Genomic DNA, 23,702 nt, shown 5'->3' with positions numbered 1-23,702 from the left:
TCTTCGCTCATTGGTTCATTCCACTGTCTGTTAGCTCAGTTTTGCCCCGCCTCAGAAATACGATTGATAGTACGTCTGGATTTCCAAGCTATATTTTTATTGCTGGCAAAAGTCAACACAGAATGTTAGGTTTAAGGTCTTTCAACTCACTAGTTGTTTTGTTTGTTTTAACTTTATGCAAGTCCACTAGTTGTAGTACTGCACAGATGTCAACAAGGGCATATTTGCCTCACTATTATCATGTGTTTTTCTGAATAGTATGCCTAATTTGTCTTACTTGTGGAGAAATGTCATACTATGTAAATGTCTTTCTAGTGAGGACAAAAAGTAGACGAGACGATCTTGTTGTTGTGTTGCTGCTCATCAAGGCTTTGCTACCCTCTACTGGTCATATTGTATAACACATGATCGTGAAAAGCTCACACAAGGGAAATTGGTGCAGTAGAAAGAGAATTTATTTGGAAATGTGGGATAAAATTTAGTGATATTTTAAATTTAAAAAAAAAAAAAGGAATTTTTGAAATTTGTGAATTTCTTTAATGTTGAGAAATCATTCCCAGTGTGAATTAAATGAGCTGAAACATTTAATTACATTTTTGTGTGAAAAATGTGAAATTGTGGGTTGTTGTTTTTTTTAATCAGAAAAAAACCCTATGATGAAGTGAAAGCTTTTGAATATTTTTCTAATGGGGTTGATGTGAATCAGGTAGTGGTGCACAAACAATTCTTTGAGGAATTCTCTCTATAGATCCCTCTCGGGATTTTCTTCAGACCTCTTAGTCTTAATCCCGTTTCCAATAATCCGCCCAGTCTCTTCACTGTCTCTCTCTGCCGCAGACACAAATGAGCACATGTAGGTCGAAGGTGCTCTCTCGCCGCGGAGCCACGGCCATTCATGTTGTTGGACTACTGCTGTCGATGTTGTGGATTCACGCTCATCAAGCGCCATGGAGCCGTCTCGCTCAAGACCACGCCCAGTGACACCTGGGTAAGCGCCATGTAGAATAAAAATCATTTTATTCGTACAGATTCTTCATCTTTATTTTATTATTTTTTTATTTTATTATTATTTATTTATTGCTAGCACACGGCGACAAGCAGCACTGGCAGCATTTGGTCAAAATGAAGCATTTGAGGAGTTCATTTAAAATGTATGTCCAATAATGGGAAAACAAGACGGGGGGTCGGCTGATGTGTTTAGAAGCCGCTAAGTGAATTAGCTCAGCTCAGCTGTGGCGCCGCTTCCGGACCAGCACGCACACACCGGCGGCGGCCTGCTCTCCTCTAAATTAGACGGTCCAGTTAAATTTGACTTCATGAGAATGGAAAAAAAAAAACACAAAAGTGTGACTTTCACGCAGGTGGTCCTGCAGAACCTGCTGATGTGCATGGTGTGCTTCTACTCGCTCTACTACATGGTGGTCAGCCTCTGCATCGGACTGCTCAGGTACACAAACGGGGTCAGCTATCGAGACACTGTAGGTCCACGTCAAAGTGGTTTTGGTGCCAAATCAGTAGCGGGTTTTTTTTTTTTCTTCTTTTCCGTAAAACTGACTTGCGGGTTTTGTTGTGTCTCTGTAGGGTTCATGAAATCAACAGTCTGTTGGCACCGTTTGACTACACCACGCAACCATCATGGCAGAACCCCAAATACCTGGGTGAGTCGTGGCTTCTCTGTAGAATGCTCAAAGCACCAAATCCTCCAAATCAGTCAAAATCCATAAAGGACAGATAGAATTTTTCAAGTATTTTACAGGAAAATTTCTAATAACCGTCAATTGGACAATAAATTGAAAAAAATACATAATTTAGAACAATGGTTCTCAACTTTTTTTCAGCGACGTACTCCCTGTGAAATATTTTTTAAGACAAGTACCCCGGCCCCTAACCAGCGCAAAAAAAATCGGATTGAAAAACTAAACTTTTTTTTGTTTTTTTACGGAGTGATGTGCGATCATTGTCTGATTGTTTAAAAAAAAACAAAAAATATATATATTTTTAACTCTCTTTGTATTTGTGTGGTCTCTTAAACTATTTGAAAATCAAATATATTTAAATAATAATTTAATTAAATAAAGATTTGTGCACATAAAATTATCAACAGTAAGTGTCCTCATTTGGGCTCATGGTAAAGCTCTCAAAAATAAATAAATGAATTTAATGAAAGTTTTCAAGTTGATTGGCATATGACAAGTTGGGTCGAACCATTCTGGTATGGGGGGGAGATGCTTGTTTTTTAGGACACTGAAATTGAATACCCTACTGAAAATACAATTCATGTTATGAACCTATATTTTTCTGAAACATTTACATATACTTTTGAAATATATTTGAATATCTCCCGTACCCCCATTTGAGAACCGCTCATTTAGAATATAAAGACGATGACTCCAATTACTCTAATCTCTGTCACCCCCCCCCCCCCCCCCCCCTCCCCGACCTCCATAGTGGGAGTCATCTCCACAGAAGTGACATATGTCCTTGGCGGGCTGGTGTTCGCCTGGATCGTGGAGGAGTGGGTGTGGGACTACGCCATCACGGTCACGCTGCTGCATGTGGCCGTGACCGTAGCTGGTGAACGCGCGCGCACACACATACGTTCACGCAGGAGGATTAGTCAGGTTATGTAACAGGATATAATGAGCCATACACACCATTAATGAAATTGAGTGGAGAGAGAGACAAAGAAGGGAAATTGATCAAATAGACATCACAGGCAACATAACTTTATTAACATTGACGATAAAAGAGGGAGGGACGACTGTATATCATTTTAATCAATGAATTAAGATTTTAAAGAATTTTCCAAATTCAAGTTATTGAATTCGATTATAGTCTCGGTGTTTCTTAGATGTTATTCACGACGAAGCGGAAACGACCAACAGAAAACGTTGTAACCGGACAACTCGCAGAAATGTGTTCCATTTATCCCTTGCGATCACGTAGCGATGCTGAACACAATACATTTTATTTTACATGATTGAAGTTATCATGGAATTTAAAAGTCCATTTTTTTTCTGTAGTGATGTCAGATTTCCCCTCGACCGAGCACTGGTGGATCGCACTGGGTGAGATGTTTTTTCCCCCTCCTCTTTTAATTATGCATATCACTCTGCAAGTTTTTTTTTGTTTTTGTATACATTGGCATTTACTTTATCTTTAGGCTCGGGTCTGGTGATGATGATATTCGGAGGACAGCTCCTGGCCTATAAACTCTTCAGGAGCAACTTTGTCTACCCGGCCGAGCTGCAGAACTTCTGACGAGGGCTCAGGATGCATCGCAGTGGAGCAACGCATTGCCAGTGTTTCGACTTTGGTTTTTGTAACGCAAACACAACATTAGATGTCACTCCCTTCTTGTACAAACATCCAATAATTTTGTAAAGAAAAGGAAAATCTGTACAGTTACATTATTTTTGTATTGTTTCAGTGTGTATGTTGCAAGGCCATAAAGTGACAATTGTCCACCACCCCCTCATATGTTGTTATATCTAATCCTTAATGTAATTTTTTATTTATTGTACCTATTTCAATTCCACGAAGGGAAATTCTAATTGAATTTGCGTAGCGGGTAAATCCAATTTTATACGACGGGACACAATGACGTCATCAGTCTTGTTGATTTCCTGTACATTAAATAAAATTGCACAGTGACACTTGTGTTTTATTTTTATGATTTTATCCATATTATTATTACTACTTTCTTTTTTTAAAGGATGGATGGATGTTTTTAATGTACCTTTGTCAACAGGCATTTCTGGGTTGGTCACGTGGCCTCAGGTCCAACACGTGTAGCGAAAGCAAAGAAGTGGCACGGAAAACAAAATACTATTTCATTTTTGGAAACGAATTTGTTATCGCAGCTAAAATGTCCTTAAACGGATTACGAGATATTTTGCAGGCCGTTGTAGCGTTGGAGCAAAATCTGGTGAGTTGTTTGTTCAATAAAAATAAAAATACATAAACTTTGCTCATGAAGTGCTAACGAAGCTAAGTCGTGAGTAGCTACTTGTATTTACTGAACTATTAACAACTGCTTTTACGCCATTTCTAACCTTGAAAGGTTATTTACATGAATGAATGAATACCATAAATTCACCATTTTAAATTTAACAAATCTGCCATTTTACGTTTGGAAGCAGGTACTAAAAGTAGAAAAAACAATGGTATCATGATTTTGTTTTAAAATGGAAACACCCAAAATTAGATACAGCTTGATTTTCTTGTTGTCTGGACGAGTAAGAAAAAGTTTAATAACAGGTTGATTTTATAGTATTTTTATTTTCCAAAACAAACGGTTTAAAACCGTCGCCATCTCCTGGTCTGTATGAGAAATGCTGTTGGTGACAACTTAAATCCAAAAGAAATATACGATCCGTTTTTTCGAATTATGTCCCGTGCTATATTCTATTTTCGTTTTAAAAATACAAACTGAAAATCAAACTCTTGTTAGACCTCGTTCCAGACAACAAACGGGAAAAGCAAACGGCATTTAAATTTTGGTATTGAAACAAAAAAGTTATATATATATATATATATATATATATATATATATATATATATATATATATATATATATATATATATATATATATATATATGTTTCTAAATGTAATATCTAATTACCAAAATAGGCACCGACCAATTTCATAACTTAACAGAGCAGAATCAAATATGAAATAAGAAAGAATCCTACAAATTGGAGGCAAGGAAGTGTTCTAAGTCAAATATGAGCTCTGAAGAGAAAGTTTAGTTGATTTTTGTGTAGTTTTAGTGTAACTGATTGTTTTAGTCTCTGTGCTTTGTTAGAGTCCATTTGACTATCTGCAGCAGCAGATGGAGGATATCCTGGGCGATGGCGGGATCCTAAAAGAGCTGGTCCACCCTGGAGCCGGTCCCCCCGTGCCCCAAAATGCTTCAGTCTTGAGTAATTCTTATAAATCTTTCAGTGAATGTAAACAGTGAAATGTGTCTCTTTTTTTAAGTACTCAATCCTGTGTTTCCGCGTAGTGCATTTCTCCGGCTTCCTGGAATATTCGGACAAGCCGTTTGAGACCACGACTCACCTCAAGCATCCCCCACTTATGAAGCTGGGCCGAGGTGGTGTCATGATGCGTGACAATGCTGCGGCTAGTCAACTTTAAACTGTGTGACCGTGATTCAAACAGATGTGACGCTGGTGGGAATGGAGCTGGGCCTGCTGACCATGCGCAAAGGCGAGTTCTCACGCTTCCTGCTGCAGCCACGCTACGCCTACGGACACATGGGATGCCCGCCACTCGTCCCCGCCGCTGCACGCGTTTTGTTCGAGATCCAGATCATCGATTTCATGGACTCGGCGCAAGTGGATGAATTTGTCCAACTTACTCCGGTAGGGAGCAACAAGAATATATATTTTTTTCTAATTATAGTGTTTTTCCCAAAAATATTTTCAATAAGCGAATGCAAAAAAATCAATGAAAATTAGACATGGGATTTTTTTTATTAGTGTTTTAAAAAAAATCTTCTTCAATAAGCGAATGCAAAAAAATCAATTAAAATCAGACATAGGATTTTTTTTTTATCATAGTGTTTTCTAAAAAAAATCATTTTCAATAAGCCAATGCAAAAAAAATCAATTAAAATCAGACATGGGATTTTTTTATATAGTTTTTTTAATAGTATTTTTACAAATATTAGACATGGGATTTTTTTTATTAGTGTTTAAAAAAAAATCTTCAATAAGCCAATGCAAAAAAAATCAATTAAAATCAGACATGGGATTTTTTTATATAGTTTTTTTAATAGTATTTTTACAAATATTAGACATGGGATTTTTTTTATTAGTGTTTAAAAAAAAATCTTCAATAAGCGAATGCAAAAAAATCTATTAAAATCAGACATAGGATTTTTTTTTATCATAGTGTTTTCTAAAAAAAATCATTTTTAATAAGCGAATGCAAAAAAAATCAATTAAAATCAGACATGGGATTTTTTATTATAGTGTTTAAAAAAAAAAAAAAATTCAGTAAGCGAATGCAAAAAAAATCAATTAAAATCAGACATGGGATATTGTTTTATTTAGTTTATTTCGCATTGAGATATTTCTGTCTTCAGGGGGAGCAGAACGAGTTTCCCATTTTCAAAGTGATCGAAGTGGTCAACACGCTTCGTTCTTTCGGCAACAGATGCTTCAATCAGAGTCGCTACGAAAAAGCCAAAGAGCGCTACAAGCAGGTGAAAGAGTCAAGCCGAATGTGGAGTGTGCTTTTTTTTTTTTTGATTAAGCGTTTTCAGTTGTTGTTGTTTTTGGTCTTGCCACTGCAGAAGTATATTTCTGTAGAAATAGTATTTTTTAAGTCTTTGGCGCCATCTTGTGGCATCTTTGGGTGTTTAAAAAAAGAACACAAAAATGGCTAATACGTTAAAGCTTTCACCACTACAAATAGTGACCCGGGGACCATTCCTTGCATCATCATTAGAAGTTTGCCGCCCTGTCGGCGAATGCTGATTTGCGAATCAGCGAGCGTAGTCGTATGATACAGAGACGAACTTCTCTTTATACCGGAATGACGGTTAGCCAAAACATTGCATCACTTTACATGACATCCTCTTTTATCGTGTTTACGTTTGGCCTTCTGCGCTTGAACAACAGGCATTGGGGTTGCTGGGCAACAGGGAGAATCCCAGCGATGCCGAACAGACGGAGATCCAAGCGGCGCTGCTGCCTCTTTATCTGAATCTGGCCTTCACGGAGCTGCGTCTGGACAGCCCAAAGAAAACTCTCAAGTATGCCAAGAACGCTTTGGACATCAACTGCGGCAGCGCCAAGGCACTTTACCGCTGTGCACAGGTCTGATTGCCGTCATTTTTCTTTTTTTTTAATTATGAGACTGTTTGGTCAAATGTGAAAAAGAAATGAGCTATGAATATAAAATACTGCAGTATTTGATTATTTTCCGCATCTTATATGAGTCATTAACTCATTCACTGCCATTGACAGCAATAGACGTACAAAAATTATTTTAACTATTTATATTAGTTTAACTTTTTTTTTTCATTTTTGTTAACAAGAGTATGAAAGCTTAGAATTTTTTTTTCTCATTTAGCACAGATATAAATTTGTGATTAATCGTGAGTTAACTAGTGAAGTCATGCGATTAATTACGATTACAAATTTTAATCGCCTGATGCCCCTAATTTTTTATCATCTTTTCTTTAAAATTTTATTTATTTATTTATTTTTTTAATTAGGGGAGATTACAATTTTTTATCGTAATTAATCGCATGACTTAACTAGTTAACTCACGATTAATCACAAATTTTATATCCGTTCTAATACAATAAAAAATATATATAGGTTTTGATACTCTAGTTAACAAAAGTGGGAAAAAATGTTAAACTATAGAAATAGTTAAAATTATTTTTTGCCGTCTTAAGCCGTCGATGGAAATGAATGAGTTAAAGAGTCAAGTCAAAAATTTTATGGTCGGACTTATATGGATTTAAAAAAATAATAATTTATCCAATGTCAGATCTGATATTTGGCAGAATAAAATTCAGATAACCAACAATTAAATTAACTTCTTTTTTTGGTCCCTTTAAAATAATAAAAGCATGAATGACAGGCAGAATTTGACTTTGTCCTTTTAGTCTTTTACTTTTTTTTGCCCATTCTTTTAGAAGTAGCTTTTTGAACGTCATCAAAAAAAAAACTTTATTGAAGCGAATGAATCCATTGGTTTTCATTCATCTCAACGGCGGCCATGTTGGCGTTATACCGCCCTCTGCTGTTGACTGAAACTGACTGAATAGGATATTACTGTAAATACATTTTCTTCTTGGAGATAACAGAGAACAAATATTTCGGGTGTGTTTTGTCTCCGGCCTCGTCCTGCATTCCACTTTGGGTCCACGCCAGGCGTACGTGGAGCTGCAGGATTATGAGAGCGCTCACGGTTGCCTGGCGAAGGCCCAGGCCAGGAAGCCGTTTGATAGCAACATCAACAACCTCCTGAAGATCGTCACCATGTAAGTAGTAAAGCGGAGCGGCTGTCCGCACTCTTACCCGTGATGTACGCACACTCGCGGCCAACGATGAGGCGCGCTGGTGCCACGTCAAACTTCTTAATGCGATACCCTCCGCAATTGAGCATTCTTCATTTTGATCTGCGCCCGTTGCAGGTGCTACAAAGAACACCTGGACAAAGAGAGCGACTTGTGCAGAAAGATGTTTCCAGGCTGGAAGAAGACGCCAGATGGTAAGCTATCTACTAAAAAAAAAAAAAAACATTCCAATTGTTGTCCATATTTCACAACATGTTTAGCGAAAACGTCGTGTGCATCCATTGCAGATGATTCACGTAAGTGAGGAGCCACTGCGGAACCCGAGTCACACGGCGTTGTTAGAATAAACTTCATATTGTTCTCCCTGAGATGTTCCCACGCAGACAACAAGTACATTGCTCTTTGTTTCTATTTCTGTTTTTGTTCCACCTCCCATAAGTTACAATATACATTTATGTCCTCCCATGTTGAATATCCTGTTTGATAGAAGTATTGCCAAAACACAAATAAATAATTGGAAATTGTTGCGCAATCTTGCCCCTGTTTTGTGATGAGTTCTAGCAGCTTTAACTGCTGTAAAAACCCAGCGGCATCGCAAAGTGGAACCATCTGTTTAACAAGTAAGTCCAGCATGCAAGTGAATGGTTGGAGTGTCATTAAATATGAGAACCCGAGGATTACATACTCCATAATCAAGCTGTGCATTATTTAATACGTTTCTTATTTTTTTTCAAACCAGCTCTCGGAACGAGTCGGTGCACTTCCACGCCACTTAGCGCCGTCTTAATGGCGGTGTAAAGATGCAAGAGTGGGAAGTTGAAGGGAAAGCATGGAGAGAGAGAATGAGAGAAGGGATGACGGGATCAGAAAAGGGGGGAGGGGCAAGAAAGCAGGACAATCTGATTGACCTCCCGGGCTAATCGACTTGCCTGTGTGTGTGTGTGTGTGTGTGCGTGTGTGTGCGTTAACGTCATCCCCGAGCACATGGTGAGAAGAAAGTCGTCTTCGGCGAGAGAGACGGCACGGTTGGACGCAAACGGGGCAACATGGTCCCCAGGCTGGCTTTCTACCTTCACCTCAGGTAAATCACACTTGGTTCAACCATTTTGGAGCGTCATTGGTCACTAAATGTTTACCATATTTTGCCATAAGTTACAAACGTGTCATATTTTCATGGGTTCAAATTCTTCCTCCTAAAGAAGGAAACGGAACTTAGCATCACATGTTGAGGTGTGATGTGCTTTGCTTTGGCTGACGTATCCTCATTGGTTTTTTGGTGGCGTTTTGGAGGGATGGCCATCCAAAATGTGCAGGAGTGGGATTTATTCACTCTTTACTTAATGTGGATGCAAACAACCACCAGTTTTCTTTCATGTACAGTACACTTTGTAACCTCACATAAACGTTTTTTATTTTCACTGTAATGACCCATTTCTGTTTACGTTGCGTCGTTAAGGTTGAGAAATACATTTTCCATGTAAATGTCAGTACTGTACACTTAAAGAAAATGAATATAATCCGTCAACATTGATGTAACTCACTGTTGGTAATGTTCGTATTTGTTGTCTTTTGAAAACAATTAAAGTAAACATGTTCACACTACCAAACAAAATATATGAAAAATTACTAAATTTACATTTTATATTGAATAGGCTTGTTTTTTTTCCTTCTTGTCAAATCTTGAGAAATCCGAGTTGACCTAAATGCGTAAACCACGTGATCCATTCCAGAGCGTTCATTGGACAAGATGTGTTTGGTGCGGAAGTAAATGCGTAAAAAAAGTTCGAGGGGAAAACCTAATTGCCAAGCAGTTAAAGTTGAGGATTTTTTTCCTCTCTCTGTGGAACATATCTCTTAATTGTGTAGTAATACGACATCATTTATTATTTCCTGACTCAAATGTTGAGAATAAAAGCGCTGTCCCGTTCGAGCAGTGTCCAACCGCGGCCTGCAGGGGTCGCTGTAACTTTTCAAACTTATCCCTTACGCTTCCAGCCAATCGCGCCACGCTGTTCCCCCGGCGAGCCCAGCCCCCCGCGCTCAATAACGCCCAGCCCACGTCTCGATGACACACTTATATTCTAGCGCAAGACGAAGACGAAGACGAGAAGGGAAAAGTTTAAGCGCACGATGCGTCGGTAGCGACTAGCGGCCGACGGGCGTACACTCGCGATGGAGGGCCAAGCGGACGTCATATTGTTGGCAAGATAGATCCGAGAGGCAGCTGCAGGGGGGCGAAACATGAGTCGGCAGCAGGAGTCCCAGGGAGTGGTCTTGACGGGTTACCACAGCAACGCGGAACTCTTGGCCCAGCCTGGACTGTCTATCGCGTGTCCTCCGAGTCAGGAGCACGACCCGCAGGCCACCAGGTGGGACTTTGTGCTCGCTTTCTTCTCCTTAACTGTCGCGCCGTGTTATACCGCTGGTAGAACATCGGCGGCATCGTTGGCGAGTCATCCGGCTACAAGTTGACCGCGCTTACTTGCTAAAAAAGTTGCAAGGCAGCAGATGTCCTGGCCCCGCCCACTGCTTTCGGGCTATGCGTTTCCTTTGAGCCTTCATAATCAGAAACTTTTGTAATGCAGACAGTTTTTATGTGCTCGGGTGCTCCTTTTTAGGTTAGCTGCAATAGTTCCAAGAATCCAAAACTCTTTGAATAATGTGAAGAGTCTTGAGGGTCATTTCGGGTGCATCTTTGTCGAGAAGTTCTGGGTTCGAATCTTGGCTTGGGCCCTCTCTGTGTGAAGTTTGCATGTTCTTCCCATACATGGGGGAATACTCCCCTCAAATTCCAAAACATGCATGCTATGCTCATTGAAATATCCCCAGCTGTGAGAGTGATCGTGCATGAATCAATGGCCGGCCGTTTTTCTCGTGAGATATTCCTAATGAAGAAACCGTTGAACATTAAAGCAAGTCTCAATTATCTTAAGGTCCAAGGTCATCTGTTAAGCTGTTAAATGAGTAACTACCAGTCGGCAGATTCATGACGTACATTGATTCAGAAAAGTGTTTCGAGGTAACCTCGAGAGGTAGGCCTCTAAAATCACGCGAGACCTCAGATCAGTGAGCAGCATTTAAAAAAAAAAAAAAAAAATAGACTGTTACACATGTTGATTGGTGAAAACTCCACATGCTCTAAATTTAAACTTGTGAAAGCGTACTAACTTTTAAAAGTATTCCATAGTGCTTGATCTCAATCGCAGTTTTCCATTTAAGAGACAAAGCATGCTTGCTTCAAGTTTTCTCGTCACCCCCAGTTGATGTTTACAGCCAAACTGTCACATAAAGCACAAAAAATAATGAAACATTGTGCGTAACAACACTAAAATGTTTAACCGAACCACATCATTTTGTCCAATGAAAGTGAGCTAGCTTAAAACGAAGCTAAATTGCCATAGGAGATACCAGAAACTAGTATAGATATTACAGTCATTATAAGCCGTAGCCATAAAACAATAGCTGGACAAAAACAATAAAATCTAGCGAGGAACAGAGAACACAACACGTGCGTATATGGACCCATAAAACGGTTTCTTTCTTCATCCATCCATTCATTCGTGAATGCGTGCTTGTGTTCTGCTTTTCCCCTTTGTCGTCGCCGCGGCTCATTGTCGACATCACATGACGACGTTCACAATCAACGAGGAACGCACACAGAAAGCCTCAACGTTAGTCCGAAAGCTGCTAATTTGCCACACGGGAACTAAAATCGCGTCGAAGCGACCATCCACAGGCACTTAAACGCCTTGTCATGTTTACACGCCCACAGCGCAGAGATGGCTTTGTGATTGTGTGTGCGTAGAACTGTCGTGCGCTCATCTCCGAGCGAAGGTCCAAATGGTGACAAAATGACCACGCCTGCTTTTCAGTGAGTGTTGACACCGTGTCAAAGTTGTAGATCGCCATGAGACGAATTGTTTTAGGAGCGCCGCAATTTGACTTCATTCAAATACAACTTCCATTACTCGAATCCTAAATGGAATTGAACCTAATTAATGCCATTGAACCTACACATGAAGTATTATTTACCGTGTCAAAATGACTGCTGTGGAAAAAAACAACAACAACAACAACAACAAAGCTAGCCCCAGTTTTGTACATGTATGTGAGCGCACGTGTTCCAGATGGCTCGTCCCACTAACCAGCAAAAAAACACCGCATCACATTACAAGCCTGCCTTTTGTCTTGCCACCCACAGCAGTGTGTGCGTACATGGATGTGCATGCGTGTGCATCCTATTTTTGTGGTCATTGTTTCCCTTTGAAATGACAAGACGGGCAGAAAATTGCGGATGTCCGACAACACGCCAGGAAGTTGACGTTCATCTTTTGGTAATAATAAACTTTGGCATGTAATGGAAATAGAGCAACTTACAGAAGTATAATAAGCAGATAAGTAGAAAAAAAAATGCGTGCAATTGACCCCCCCCAAAAAAAGTTGATCAAGATCACCTACTGAATATTTGAAGTTTAAACCGTGGAACAAACTACTTAAAATGTCTCCTTCATTTTATATTATCCTTAAATAATTTGTTGACGGATGACTTGATTCTGGGAAATAAAGAGAAAAATTCGCATGCAGCCAAGTCTTCATAACAACCAGGATAAAGTTAGCTTATTTTCCTATTTAAAAACAATTTTGTTGCCCTATTTAGGATGTCAAAATGTGAGTTTTTCAGCAAACAGCAACAGGAAAATGGATTGGATTTGTTGTAATCACCGCATCAGATTCAAACGGTGTGTGTGTGTGGCCTTGTTTTGGTAACATAGTGGGGCCAACATTCTGGGATTTCACAGAGTTTTTGGGCCCACCCGTCCATGTGGGGCCATTTTGCTGGGCCCCACAAGTTTAGACCTCTTTTTGAGAGTCAAGACTTGGTTTTAGAGTTAAGGTTTGAATTGGGTTTTGGTTGAGGTCAGGGTAAGGAATGGGGGGTAGGCAATCATTTTTGATGGTTGGGGTTAGGGCAAGGGGCTAGGAAATGCATTAATGTCAATGAGATGACCCCACAAAAATAGTAAAACAAGCGTGTGCGTGTGTGTGTGTTGCAAAAAGAAAAACAGAGACGGTCTGTCTTTGAGAAAGGACAGCTGACACCTGTTGATGAATGGAAGCAACACTCGCGCAAGTCGTAACAGCCTGTTTCATTCGCTGGTGCTGGTTTCCCTAATATTCTGACCCGTCAGCTGGCGCGCGTCCCTCCTGGTCGTCTCCAGCCACATTGGAGACCACAGCGGGCCGTCTACAAACACGCACTCGGGCCGCGGCGGCCCGAGTGCGCGCGTCGTGCCTCACTTCCTGTTTGTTCTGTTCACGGAGCGCTCGGGTGATAAAAGGTGGGATAATGAGCGCATTTCAAAATAGTACATTGTGTCCCTTTGGCGTCACATAAATAACAAGGGTGCTAATGTTCCCTCAGTGAAAAGAGGCCCTATTGTCTTTGACCAGCACGTCATCAACAACAAGAAGTGTGTAGTGTTGTGTGAATGAGCCTTTTTTTAATGGACAAGAAACAAAACAATACAAAAATGAAGGGGAAAAATACAAAAACTGAAGTCTGTCCGAGGTTTAGAAGGTATGCAAACGTGGTCACGTGGTACAAGAAGGCTTATTTAATATGCTAAAAAATTTGCTAACTGTCATTTTCAAAAGCATTTTCACAAGCTATGAGCGATGCTATAAATGAAACCATGAGCTAGCTACGCAGTGGCACACACTTACCTTGTTGGCTAGCTTGTTGTTATTGTACCAAAGCACTGCAGCAATCCATTGGGGAAAAACAGCAACAACCTAAAGCTAACCTATTTTCTCTCACTCTTCTCAAATAAACATCCAGACTTTCAATCTTGAGGCGTCATAATGGAGCACGGCTCCCGCAGAATGAAGCATTCAAGAGTGGGAATAGATTTGGCGTAAATCTATTTCAACACTTTTAGTTGGTTAATAATGTGCAAAAAATATCGGTTAGGAAATAACCAATAAATTCAGTCTTGTTTGGGTGGCAAATTTGAATTCACTTCCCTGTGTACAAACCCGCACGTGTGTTTACGTGCTTTTTTTTGTAAGTGTGCTAATGTCCGATTTTATGGGCCTGTCAAACATTTATTCGTTCTATTTTTGATGAAGTTCAATGATTAACTCCCACTGTTTGCTCATGTGCCGCCTGCCAGGTGGAACCACTTCCTTGGTCAACAAATCTCACATGATGCATTTTTGTCATTCCTCGCAGATGAGCGCGCCGGTGTAGAGCTAGCCGTGCGTTGCGGCCGGGGGAACGGGACCGAAAAGCGGTCAGAATGGATTTGGTATCAATTGTGTAGCCGGAAGCAGTGGGAGGAGAAGCTGATTAGGAGGATCAGTAGAAGTAAGCGAGGCGAGGAAAAATCCGTCAAAGGCTGAAGAAGAGTCGAGGTGAAGGCGGTGCGTGATGACGGGAGGGGCCAAACCGTTGCTTTGGGTTCAACTGTAGGTATTAATGAGATGGCAAAAGTGTTTTGGATGTGTGCTTTTTGGCTTGTGTGGCTATGTTAGAGCTAACGTCATAGTTGAACTTTAGAGAACTAAGGTTGTTCTGCTCGGATTGTTTTTAGCTCATCGGTTGCGTTTGTGCCATTTTTCAAAAGATTTCCATGTTCTTAATTCAAAGACGAGCGCAGGTCTCAGCAGGGCGATGAGGTCAGGAACCGGGTTATGGCTGATGGGTAGTTTGAAGAGTTGATTCATGAACAAAAACTAATCCCTTCATCTTGAAATATTGCAGAATATCACGAGTGATGCTAATAACGCTTGAAAAAACCTTAAGACACACGTACACGCACACACCGAGAGCTAAGGCAGCCATCTTGCTTTTTAAACCTTTACCCAGAAGGAAGTGCACACATTTTAAATGTAATAGCCATACCTGGCCAGTGGGGGCATACAAAACATAGATTACCACACTATAGTTAAGACTTCAAAAACAAAAGTTACAACTTGCAACTTTTTGGATGAAATGAATAACCCACAAAACAACCCGATTTTATTTATTTTATTTCACTGCATTTTATTTTATTTTTTTATGGGGTGGGATTGTTCTGTTGGTTTATTTCATTTAATTGTGTACCTACACTCTAAAACCCGTTGGGTCAAAAAACAAAAACAAACCAAATTGGGTCTAAAAGGGGCCAACACAACTTTTTGGCTTAGTTCTCTTAAGCCAAAAAGTTGGGTCAAAATGAAAAACCAACACAAAATAAGTGGTTGTTATTTCTAAATCAACCACCCAAAATGGTACATTCCCCCAAAAAGTTGGGTAAAAAAAAATCAAATTTGAGCCAAAACTGGACCGATTTAGGCCAATTTGACCCAACTTTATGAAATTGTTGTTGTTGGGCTTTTTAAACCCAATTTTTGGGTTATTCCGGGGGATTGTTTAGAATATAACAACAAAAACGTCTACAGCAGTATGTTTGCTGTTGCTAAATGAGTATAACATACTGTTAAATTTGAACAGCTGGACTGGACTTTATGTATTTTGTTACTATAGCTTACAAAACTGAAAAGCATATTGAGGTTATCTGGCATTCTATTGTGACCATGAAACGCTTACAAAGCCACAATCTTCTATTAGACGCGAGGCCCCTGCCATAACTGTGCTATTAATCCAGGTGCAAAGTTTAAACAAAAGTGACTTTCGGTCCTGAGATCGATCACAAGCGACCGTTTGACCTCCTTAATCGGCATGAATATTGTAGTTGTGATGAGTTGCTCAAGTCCGGGCCCCGCAACTTTTGTTTTCCCTGCAGCCGAAGGACGGGCCACTACAGCGTCCAGCAGAATCACAGCACACTTCCTGGCGACAACCCCAGCGCGGAGAGCCAGCGGCCCAGGCCCTCCGTCTGCTCCAATCCTGGCTCCAGCCCCAGACACAGTCCCAAGACCAGGCTGCGAACGGGGCCGCCATGGCAGCGCTGCAACTCCCAGGTTTACTACTCTCACTCTATTTCACCACAAGTGTGTCCTCCAGTTAGCATTACAGCTAGCTTCAAACTTGTAACCAGTCAGTCGGCCTTTTTAAAGTGGAAGTCAAACTTAAAACTTTTCTTGACAAAATGTTATACGCAGAGGTGGCAAATCCAGGTCCAGAAAGTAAAAACCCTGCCACAGTTTGGCTTTAGCCCTAGGTGCTAGTTAGCTAGCTCCCTAGCTAGCTCTCCTGGTGCTTGTTTACCGGCTAGCGAGCTAGCACGAGTGGCTAATGCCAAACTGTGGCACGGTTTTAAATTTCTGGACCTGGATTTGCCATCTCTGGTTAAATGTGACCTCACTAGTCTAAACATGACATTCTGATTAATACTGCATTTGTGGAATATGAGTTATGAAGCAAAATCCACCATTTTGCCACTTGCTGTCGACTGAAGATGACGTTACAGTTGCTCAGGGCTCAGGCAACAACCAATCAGAGCTCACTGGTTTTCTGAAGCTGTGATTGGTTGTTACGTCAGACTTGAGCAACATTGATGTCATCTTAGCTCGATAGCAAGTGGCAAAATGGCCGCCCCCTGTGATGGACAAAAACGGCAAAATTTTGCTGCTTAAATTCGTATTCCAATGTTAACCAGAATACCATATTTAGAAGGAAGCAAGGGAACAAGTTGTCTGAGGAGATTAGACAAAAGAAAATCTGCTAGTCTCCAGATCAACCTTTAAACTGAGGGCAACCACTGTAAAAAAAAAAAAAGAAAAGAAAGAAAAAAAGAAAAGAATGGATGCATGTTCTTTGAAGCCTTTGTGAAACCTTTTCACAGGACTCCCTGGATGAGTTGGAGATGGATGACTACTGGAAGGAGGTGGAGAACATCAGCCGCTCTGCAGAGAAGGGGGGAGGCGAGGGTGGAAATGACGAAGAGGAGCAGCCGAAACCCCCCGACGGTGGGACCCATGCTCGGCTACTGTCGTTTATTTTGGCACTTTTATGAGGGTTATGATATGATATATACGTACTTCCTGATTAGTCCCGACTTCCTCTTACTGCATTTGTATGTCGCTCCTCTGCTCATTTTTTCAAACGTGGATCCGTGGGAAATTTCATGACAGCTTTAATGACCTTATTTGTCTTTTCCAGAGGGTGAGCAGGAGGAAGCGTGGCTGACGGAGGCGGGACTAGCGCGCCTCTTTGATGGTTCGCTGGCGGCCGAGCAGGAGCAGGTGTCAATCAATCATCTCCCCCTCATTCCATATGTAGCGCTTATTTACCGAGCACTTCATTGACAGGAAGAGGACAGTGCCGCGTTCCTGTCCACGCTGACCCGAGCTCAAGCGGCGGCGGTGGAGCGGCGCCTGACCTCGCTACAGCAGACGCTGCGGCGGCGCAACCGGCAGCACCTGCCCGACGTCCGGGATATATTTAGACTGCCTGAAAAGGTTGGAACGTGTTGTTCTAATACACATTGGATCGGATCTCATTAATATTAATATTACGGGTGTCAAAATTAGTGTGTTAATTTTGAGTCCATTTAAAATTCCTTTAACGCCACAAATTTTTTTAACGTACGATTACTTGGAAAGCCTGTACTGGGGTAATTCCTTTCGCAATGCAGCAAAATTTAGCAGTAATAAATTTAATAATAATAAATATATTTGTCGAGACTGGGGTTAAGTTGATGATTTCATGTTAAAGATGAGATAGTGCTTAATATGAAAAGAAAAATGCACTGAGCTTTCACCAATGTCTTACAAATTATGCCATCTAGTGGCAGAAAAATGACCAACACAAATCAATATCACACTCATTTTTTACAGTACAGTACATCTTTTTAATTTTAACTCAATTTTATGAATCATTATGAAATTACTGTATCAATGACTAAAAAAAAATGCAGCCATATTTCTATTAGTTTAACTTTTTGTTCACGTTTACGTTAAAGGATGAAAACAGAGGGGGAAAAATTGTACATTTAGTATAGATATAAAATTTGCGATTAATCGTCAATTAACTATTGAAGTCATGCGATTAATTAAAATGTAAAAAAATTCAAACGCTTGACACCCCTAATTAATATAGAAAAAAAGAACAAAAATGAGGCTTGGAATTGATCCTTGTGGCACACCCCTGGTAACGTATAATAGGTAAATGAATAGATTTTGATGCAGCAATAATGGCCCCCCAAAAAATGCCCAGAAACCTTTATCCAACTTACGCAGACATAACTTTGCTGAGTTTGCACTTTGCGCGACTTCTCCAAACGTTTTGCGAGTCATTCCTCGACAACCACCCGCTCTCCAGCTCACCCGCAACTCTCATGATGACAAAAAAAAATAATGGATGGCTGATTGTTTACAATTCGTGATTCGTGTGAAGTGCTTCCAGTGAAATGTTTATAAAAGCCTGTCTTAGGTTGTGCGCTCATTAACGGGACAGTTAATGTAAAAACATAACGAGTGGGCACTGTTGAACATCTTTGAGCAGGATTCCACATTTTGTCATGCTGCAGGACAAAGAGCCATGTGAGGTCCAAGAGGGAAGTGAGAGCGCACCAAGTGACGCCAGCTCAGCCGGTAACACTCGCACTAATGCATTACCGTCATTACTCAGCTGCACGCTAAAATGTTCCACGCGTGCTCTCACAGCTGCACAAGCCTTAATGCGATTGCTTTTAACTGAGGGGGGGAACATTTTGAAGTTGTTAGTAAAACATTTCAGATTTAACTGCACTTCAGGGGAATACTCGTAAACATGTTTTTACAGCGTGACTTATGTGGTAATGTTCCCTGACAGAACCGGAGACGGTCATGAATGTGGAGGTGGCGTTCTCGGAGCAGGCGCTCACTTACAGGGACAACAAGCCTCGCCTCGCGGTCCAAGCGAGTCCAAACTCGCCGGATGATAAGTTACCGGTGAGACAAGTGCTCTTTTAGTGCCGCCGCTTTAGCTGCCACTGATAATACATGCGCTTAACCTGAACGGCTGCACAGCATTTCACTTAGAAGTCATATGGAGATTGAAAATGGAGAAACGGTGCCATCTAGTGATTGATACTAGTATTGCAGATAAGAAACATGGTTAAAGTGAAAAGAAAAAAAACAACAAAATAAATATAAAACATACAGTATATTTAAAATAATATATGTTTTATCGTCGTTTCTAGAACTTTAAGCTACTCAAAGATAAAACCGGTCAGACCAGAGTCGAACATCTGTCTCCGCCAGATATGAAAAAGGTAAGTACCTCCCAAAAAAAAAAAAAGAAGCACACTCATAATTGAATCCATCTCTTTGTGATCATCTCGTCTTGTCTCGTTCTATCAGGTCCGCAGGCTCGCTCTGGTAGAGATGACGGCGCTTTTCGACACGGCCGGCATCGATCTGAAAGCACACAAGGCTGTCAAAGTGAAGACGAAAGGTGCGCAAGCGCAAATTTCGATTTCTCACATAGACAATAGGAAGGAAGAGAAGTAAAAAAAAAAGGAAAAAAAAGAGAGAGAGTAAAGATGTACTATTTGTTTTACATATGTATTTCATTTTTAGATAGAATATCCTTTAAATTAATTCATAATAAAATAAAATAAATGATAATTAAATATTCAGAAAATGTCAAGTCCGAATATTTAAGTTGTCCTAAAAAGACAGACAAAAGGTATATGAAAACGGGTTTTTTTATACCTAAAATGATCATAAAGTGTTCAAAAAGGAAGAGGAAAAGCAGAAAATGACCATAATATGTCCATTAAATTGCCCAAAATGTCAGAAATTTGACAGAAAGGCAGAAAAGTCTAAAAATATATGAAAAGTTACAGCAACAGAAAATCCAAAAACTGATGACGAAAGGTCAAAGAAAATTAATGAATGAACTCTTTCTTGGGCCTTCAGTACATTAGACTAACACAATATATATCTATTTTTTTTTAGAAAGCGGTTTGTTTGGGGTTCCCCTCACCACTTTACTTGATCAGGACCAGCGGAGGGCGGCCGGGACCAAAGTGCCCTTCGTCTTGCAGAGGGTGAGTGAGCACGCCGCCTCCTCAATCCAACATTGTGGTCGTACGACACCTATGAGTGCATGTTGGAACGCGTCCTCTCGTCCGCAGCTTATCAGTCATATCGAGGAGGAAGGGTTGGACACGGAGGGCCTGCTCAGGATCCCTGGCGCCGCCACAAGAGTCAAGGTAGGCGCGATTTAGAGTTGACGCTTTACAAGAGGCCGCCGGCGCGGGGGGGGGCGGGTGCGTAACTAACTTGCCGGGCGCGCTCAGTCCCTGTGCCAGGAGCTGGAGTCGTGCTTCTACGAGGGCACGTTCCCGTGGCAACAGCTGAAGCAGCACGACGCCGCCAGCCTCCTCAAGTTGTTCATCAGGGAGCTGCCGCACCCCCTGCTGACCGTCGAGTACCTCAACGCATTCCTCGCCGTCAACAGTACGCGCATGGCAAATATTCAGGACATAAATGCGGATGTTTAGATTGTCCATTTAGGTTGATTTTTACAGGAATTATTCATTATTAATTAACTTTTTTTTATTTTTATGAAAGCGATAATACACTTTTTTTTCTTTCTTTTTTTTGCTTGTTCCTTCCCTGCAACATCTTCAAATTGAATCTCTTTCGCTTTTTAAATATTGTTTGTTTTTGTTTTCAGAGTTGCCCACAAAGAAGCAGCAGTTGCAAGCTTTGAACCTGCTGGTCCTGTTGCTCCCCGAGGCCAATCGGGACAGTTTGAAGGTAAAACCATTTCATTAAGGAGACCTACTGTACTATTTTAAAAGGAGGATAAAAAGAATTACAGCATACTTTGTTTCCACACTGTGGTTCAAATCACACTGTTTTGGGGAGTGGTTCTGTGACTGTTGTTACCATGACAACCAAAGCAAACAATGGCATGAATCAGTTTATTTTTATTTTTTTTGTGTGTTACAGAAGACTTTCTTTTCCAGGCTCAACAAATGTCACATCTGCTTTTTAAATTAAATGTAATCAAATTTATTTATTTATTTATTTTAGTTGTAGTGAATATTTTTTTCCAGGCTCAACAAATATCATATATTTTTGTTTTTTTATTATTTTATTTTATATATATATATATATATATATATATATATTTTTTTTTTTTAGTGTTACTGAAGTTTTTTTTTTTCAGGCTCAACAAATATCACAACTGCTTGTTTTTTTTTATTTTATTTTATTATTATTTTGTGCTACTAAAGACTTTTTTCCCCAGGCTCAACAAATATCACATCTGCTTTGTTTAAAAAAAATAAGTTTTTATTTAATTGTATTTTATTTTTTGAATGCTACTGAATACTTTTTTTTCCCAGGCTCATCAAATATCATATCTCCTTGTTTTTTTTGTTTTTTAAAATGTATTTTAATTAAAAAAAAAAATTGTGTTACTGAAGACTTTTTTTAAGGCTCAACAAATATCACACATTTTTATTTTATTATTATTTTTTTAATTAAAATTTTTTTTTGTGTTACTGAAGACTTTTTTTCAGGCTCAACAAATATCACATCTGCTTTGTTTAAAAAAAATAAGTTTTTATTTAATTGTATTTTATTTTTTGAATGCTACTGAATACTTTTTTTTCCCAGGCTCATCAAATATCATATCTCCTTGTTTTTTTTGTTTTTTAAAATGTATTTTAATTAAAAAAAAAATTGTGTTACTGAAGACTTTTTTTAAGGCTCAACAAATATCACACATTTTTATTTTATTATTATTTTTTTAATTAAAAATTTTTTTTGTGTTACTGAAGACTTTTTTTCAGGCTCAACAAATATCACATCTGCTTGTTTCCCCCCCCCCCTCTCATCAGGCCCTCGTGGAGTTCTTCCAGCGCGTGATCGAGCACCAGGCCAAGAACAAAATGACCCTGAACAACGTCTCGGTCGTCATGGCGCCCAACATCTTCATGTTCAAGGGCTGTCGCTCAAAAGTCACGGAGCAGCAGGAGTTCTCCATGGCGACCGGCACCGCCAACATCGTGCGGCTGCTCATTCGATACCAGAACCTCCTGTGGCCTGTAAGACTCCAAAACACCTTCAACGTGTAAGACCACTTAAATCGAATGTTTTTTTGTTTGTGTTTTAGATCCCTAAGTTCATCCTGACGCAGGTCCGGCAGCAGAACATGGAGAGCCAGCGCAAGCAGAACAAAGAGCGAGCCATGCGGAAGCTGCTGAAGAAGATCACCACAGACAAACCGCCGGACCGAGTTGCCCCCGAGGTATTTTACGCCACAAAATGTCATGCCAGTTATAATGAGCGTGAATTTAAATGACATTGAATGTAAAGACGTTTTTTTTTTTTTTGGTCTAAACACTTTGAGGCCGTTTCTTGTTTTCCCAAGCAGGAGAGCTCGCAGGGATTCATCCGCGTCCAGGCGCCGCAGTTCAGCAAAGTGTCGATGGCCCTCCAGCTCACCGAAGACCTGCAGGCGGCCGACGTGCTCACGCGCTTTCTCAGCCAGGACAGGTCTCGGTTGGCTCTCATTTGGATGGCAAAACCAACAAGATGATGTCACATGTCACTCACGGCGACTTTGTTTGTGTCTACGCAGTTCAGTGGCAGTGAAGCGAGAGGACTTGTGTCTCTATGAAATTGGTGGCAACATCAGTAAGTTCCGACGAATGTTGTTACTCGTGCTTACGCGCTATTGAATTGGAAGCTCCAGCGTATCTTCATTTGCTATTTTATTCCCTTTCCTTCTTGTCTTCTCCTTTTTCCAGAAGAGAGGCGACTGGATGGGGAGACCTTCATGAAGGACCTGTTCCAGCTCAACCCCACAGCCGAATGGGTCATTAAATCGGCGCAGTGATCGGAATCCACCCCATGCATAAAGTTCTACAACCAGTCGTCCGCTGTCTGGTTATATCAGAATTAGGAATCCTACCCCTTAAAGCCTTTAAACCACTTGAAGTGTTTATACTGTGTGCGTTTATTTGATCAAAATGACAATTTGCTAATATCCCGTGAAATATTCATATTTAAGCGTCTTTATAACCACTAGTTGTACTCTCTCGGATCTCCTGAATGGTACTCGGAGAGTTGTGGATGGTTTGAGGTTATGACCTGCACAAGCAACAGTGAGCTTTAACCACCTACCCCTAAAAAATGTCTCTACAAATGGTTTACTCCACAATAATGTAATCCCACGTTCTGTGTTGTTCTTGCTTGTTCGGCTGCCTTACCCTTCAGACTGCATACAAAGTGGTTGCATCACAGTTTTTTTTTTGGTCATACTTTGATTGTGTATAGTTTTAACCGGATGCTGCTTTTCAAAGCTGTCATGTTCGCAATGATGGAACTAAGCCTTGTATTATTGTATTTACTGTGATTTTAGAAAAAATATATAAACTTTTCAAATGACCACTACTACTGCATGTAAATAAACATATACAGTAGTTAAGTACTTTTTGTATGTTTTTTCATTTTATTGTATGTGCTGTGCTTTCCTTCCCGATGACCTCATCTTGCAGAAGTTCAATTTGTTAAATAATTTATTTTGAAATGGCTTCATTGACGACGTCACATCCGTCAAAGTCAGTTCCTGTTTTGGTCTACTTTGTAGCCCTCTGCCGGGCACTTGACAATCTACAATTACGTGTTCGTGATAAAATGCTAAAACGCTGACGTGTTTCACTGCTATTATTTACAGTAATAAATCTGTATCTATTTTTGAACCA

The 23,702-nt window shown here is 40.2% G+C and overlaps 3 protein-coding genes across 8 annotated transcripts in view; all 3 read left to right on the top strand.

Moving 5' to 3' along the window:
* tmem244 (transmembrane protein 244) overlaps positions 1-3,654 on the top strand; it is a 29,187-nt gene extending 25,533 nt beyond the window's left edge. The window contains exons 5-10 of the mRNA XM_086060727.1: positions 838-988; positions 1,362-1,447; positions 1,582-1,658; positions 2,449-2,574; positions 3,024-3,068; positions 3,164-3,654. Of these exons, the coding sequence (XP_085916853.1) occupies positions 896-988; positions 1,362-1,447; positions 1,582-1,658; positions 2,449-2,574; positions 3,024-3,068; positions 3,164-3,261 (525 nt within the window). The 5' untranslated portion in view covers positions 838-895 and the 3' untranslated portion in view covers positions 3,262-3,654. The remainder of the gene's footprint in view (positions 1-837; positions 989-1,361; positions 1,448-1,581; positions 1,659-2,448; positions 2,575-3,023; positions 3,069-3,163) is intronic.
* A 70-nt stretch (positions 3,655-3,724) lies between these two features.
* Positions 3,725-8,578, top strand: fkbp6 (FKBP prolyl isomerase 6). Of its 2 annotated transcripts, XM_086060725.1 has the most exons (9): positions 3,725-3,928; positions 4,810-4,927; positions 5,011-5,100; positions 5,169-5,371; positions 6,097-6,216; positions 6,635-6,832; positions 7,901-8,010; positions 8,164-8,240; positions 8,334-8,578. In XM_086060725.1, the coding sequence occupies exons 1-9, from the start codon at positions 3,725-3,727 to the stop codon at positions 8,348-8,350; spliced, it is 1,137 nt and encodes a 378-aa protein (XP_085916851.1). In that variant the 3' UTR covers positions 8,351-8,578. The 2 variants fall into 2 exon arrangements, with proteins under 2 accessions (XP_085916851.1, XP_085916852.1); XM_086060726.1 differs by lacking the exon at positions 6,097-6,216.
* A 399-nt stretch (positions 8,579-8,977) lies between these two features.
* arhgap18 (Rho GTPase activating protein 18) lies at positions 8,978-23,428 on the top strand. Of its 5 annotated transcripts, none has more exons than XM_086061827.1 (18): positions 8,978-9,127; positions 15,834-16,011; positions 16,836-16,959; positions 17,153-17,235; positions 17,302-17,451; positions 18,522-18,585; positions 18,806-18,924; positions 19,176-19,247; positions 19,336-19,429; positions 19,936-20,027; positions 20,115-20,192; positions 20,280-20,439; positions 20,660-20,742; positions 21,834-22,040; positions 22,109-22,243; positions 22,367-22,491; positions 22,577-22,632; positions 22,746-23,428. In XM_086061827.1, the coding sequence occupies exons 1-18, from the start codon at positions 9,093-9,095 to the stop codon at positions 22,832-22,834; spliced, it is 1,944 nt and encodes a 647-aa protein (XP_085917953.1). In that variant the 5' UTR covers positions 8,978-9,092; the 3' UTR covers positions 22,835-23,428. The 5 variants fall into 5 exon arrangements, with proteins under 5 accessions (XP_085917953.1, XP_085917951.1, XP_085917950.1 ...); XM_086061825.1 differs by lacking the exon at positions 8,978-9,127 and adding an exon at positions 10,085-10,415 and having other exon boundaries at positions 22,749-23,428; XM_086061824.1 differs by lacking the exon at positions 8,978-9,127 and adding an exon at positions 10,086-10,415 and having other exon boundaries at positions 22,370-22,491.
* Positions 23,429-23,702: the final 274 nt, after the last annotated feature.

This window comes from Leptonotus elevatus, chromosome 18, assembly GCF_054856555.1.
Source record: "Leptonotus elevatus isolate MCC_2025b chromosome 18, RoL_Lele_1.0, whole genome shotgun sequence".
Classification (NCBI taxonomy): domain Eukaryota; kingdom Metazoa; phylum Chordata; class Actinopteri; order Syngnathiformes; family Syngnathidae; genus Leptonotus; species Leptonotus elevatus.
Note: the sequence above shows the minus strand (reverse complement) of the source record. Positions and strands in the feature narration are given on the sequence as shown.

Bases quoted from the DNA above. Each gene is read 5' to 3' on its own strand.
- fkbp6 (XM_086060725.1), top strand. From the start codon at position 3,725: ATGTTTTTAATGTACCTTTGTCAACAGGCATTTCTGGGTTGGTCACGT. The intron at 5,101-5,168 runs GTGGTGTCATGA...TGATTCAAACAG, and splicing joins ACTTATGAAGCTGGGCCGAG to ATGTGACGCTGGTGGGAATG. The intron at 6,833-7,900 runs GTCTGATTGCCG...GGTCCACGCCAG, and splicing joins CACTTTACCGCTGTGCACAG to GCGTACGTGGAGCTGCAGGA.
- arhgap18 (XM_086061823.1), top strand. From the start codon at position 10,288: ATGAGTCGGCAGCAGGAGTCCCAGGGAGTGGTCTTGACGGGTTACCAC. The intron at 16,012-16,835 runs GTTTACTACTCT...ACCTTTTCACAG, and splicing joins GGCAGCGCTGCAACTCCCAG to GACTCCCTGGATGAGTTGGA. The intron at 16,960-17,152 runs GTGGGACCCATG...TGTCTTTTCCAG, and splicing joins GCAGCCGAAACCCCCCGACG to AGGGTGAGCAGGAGGAAGCG.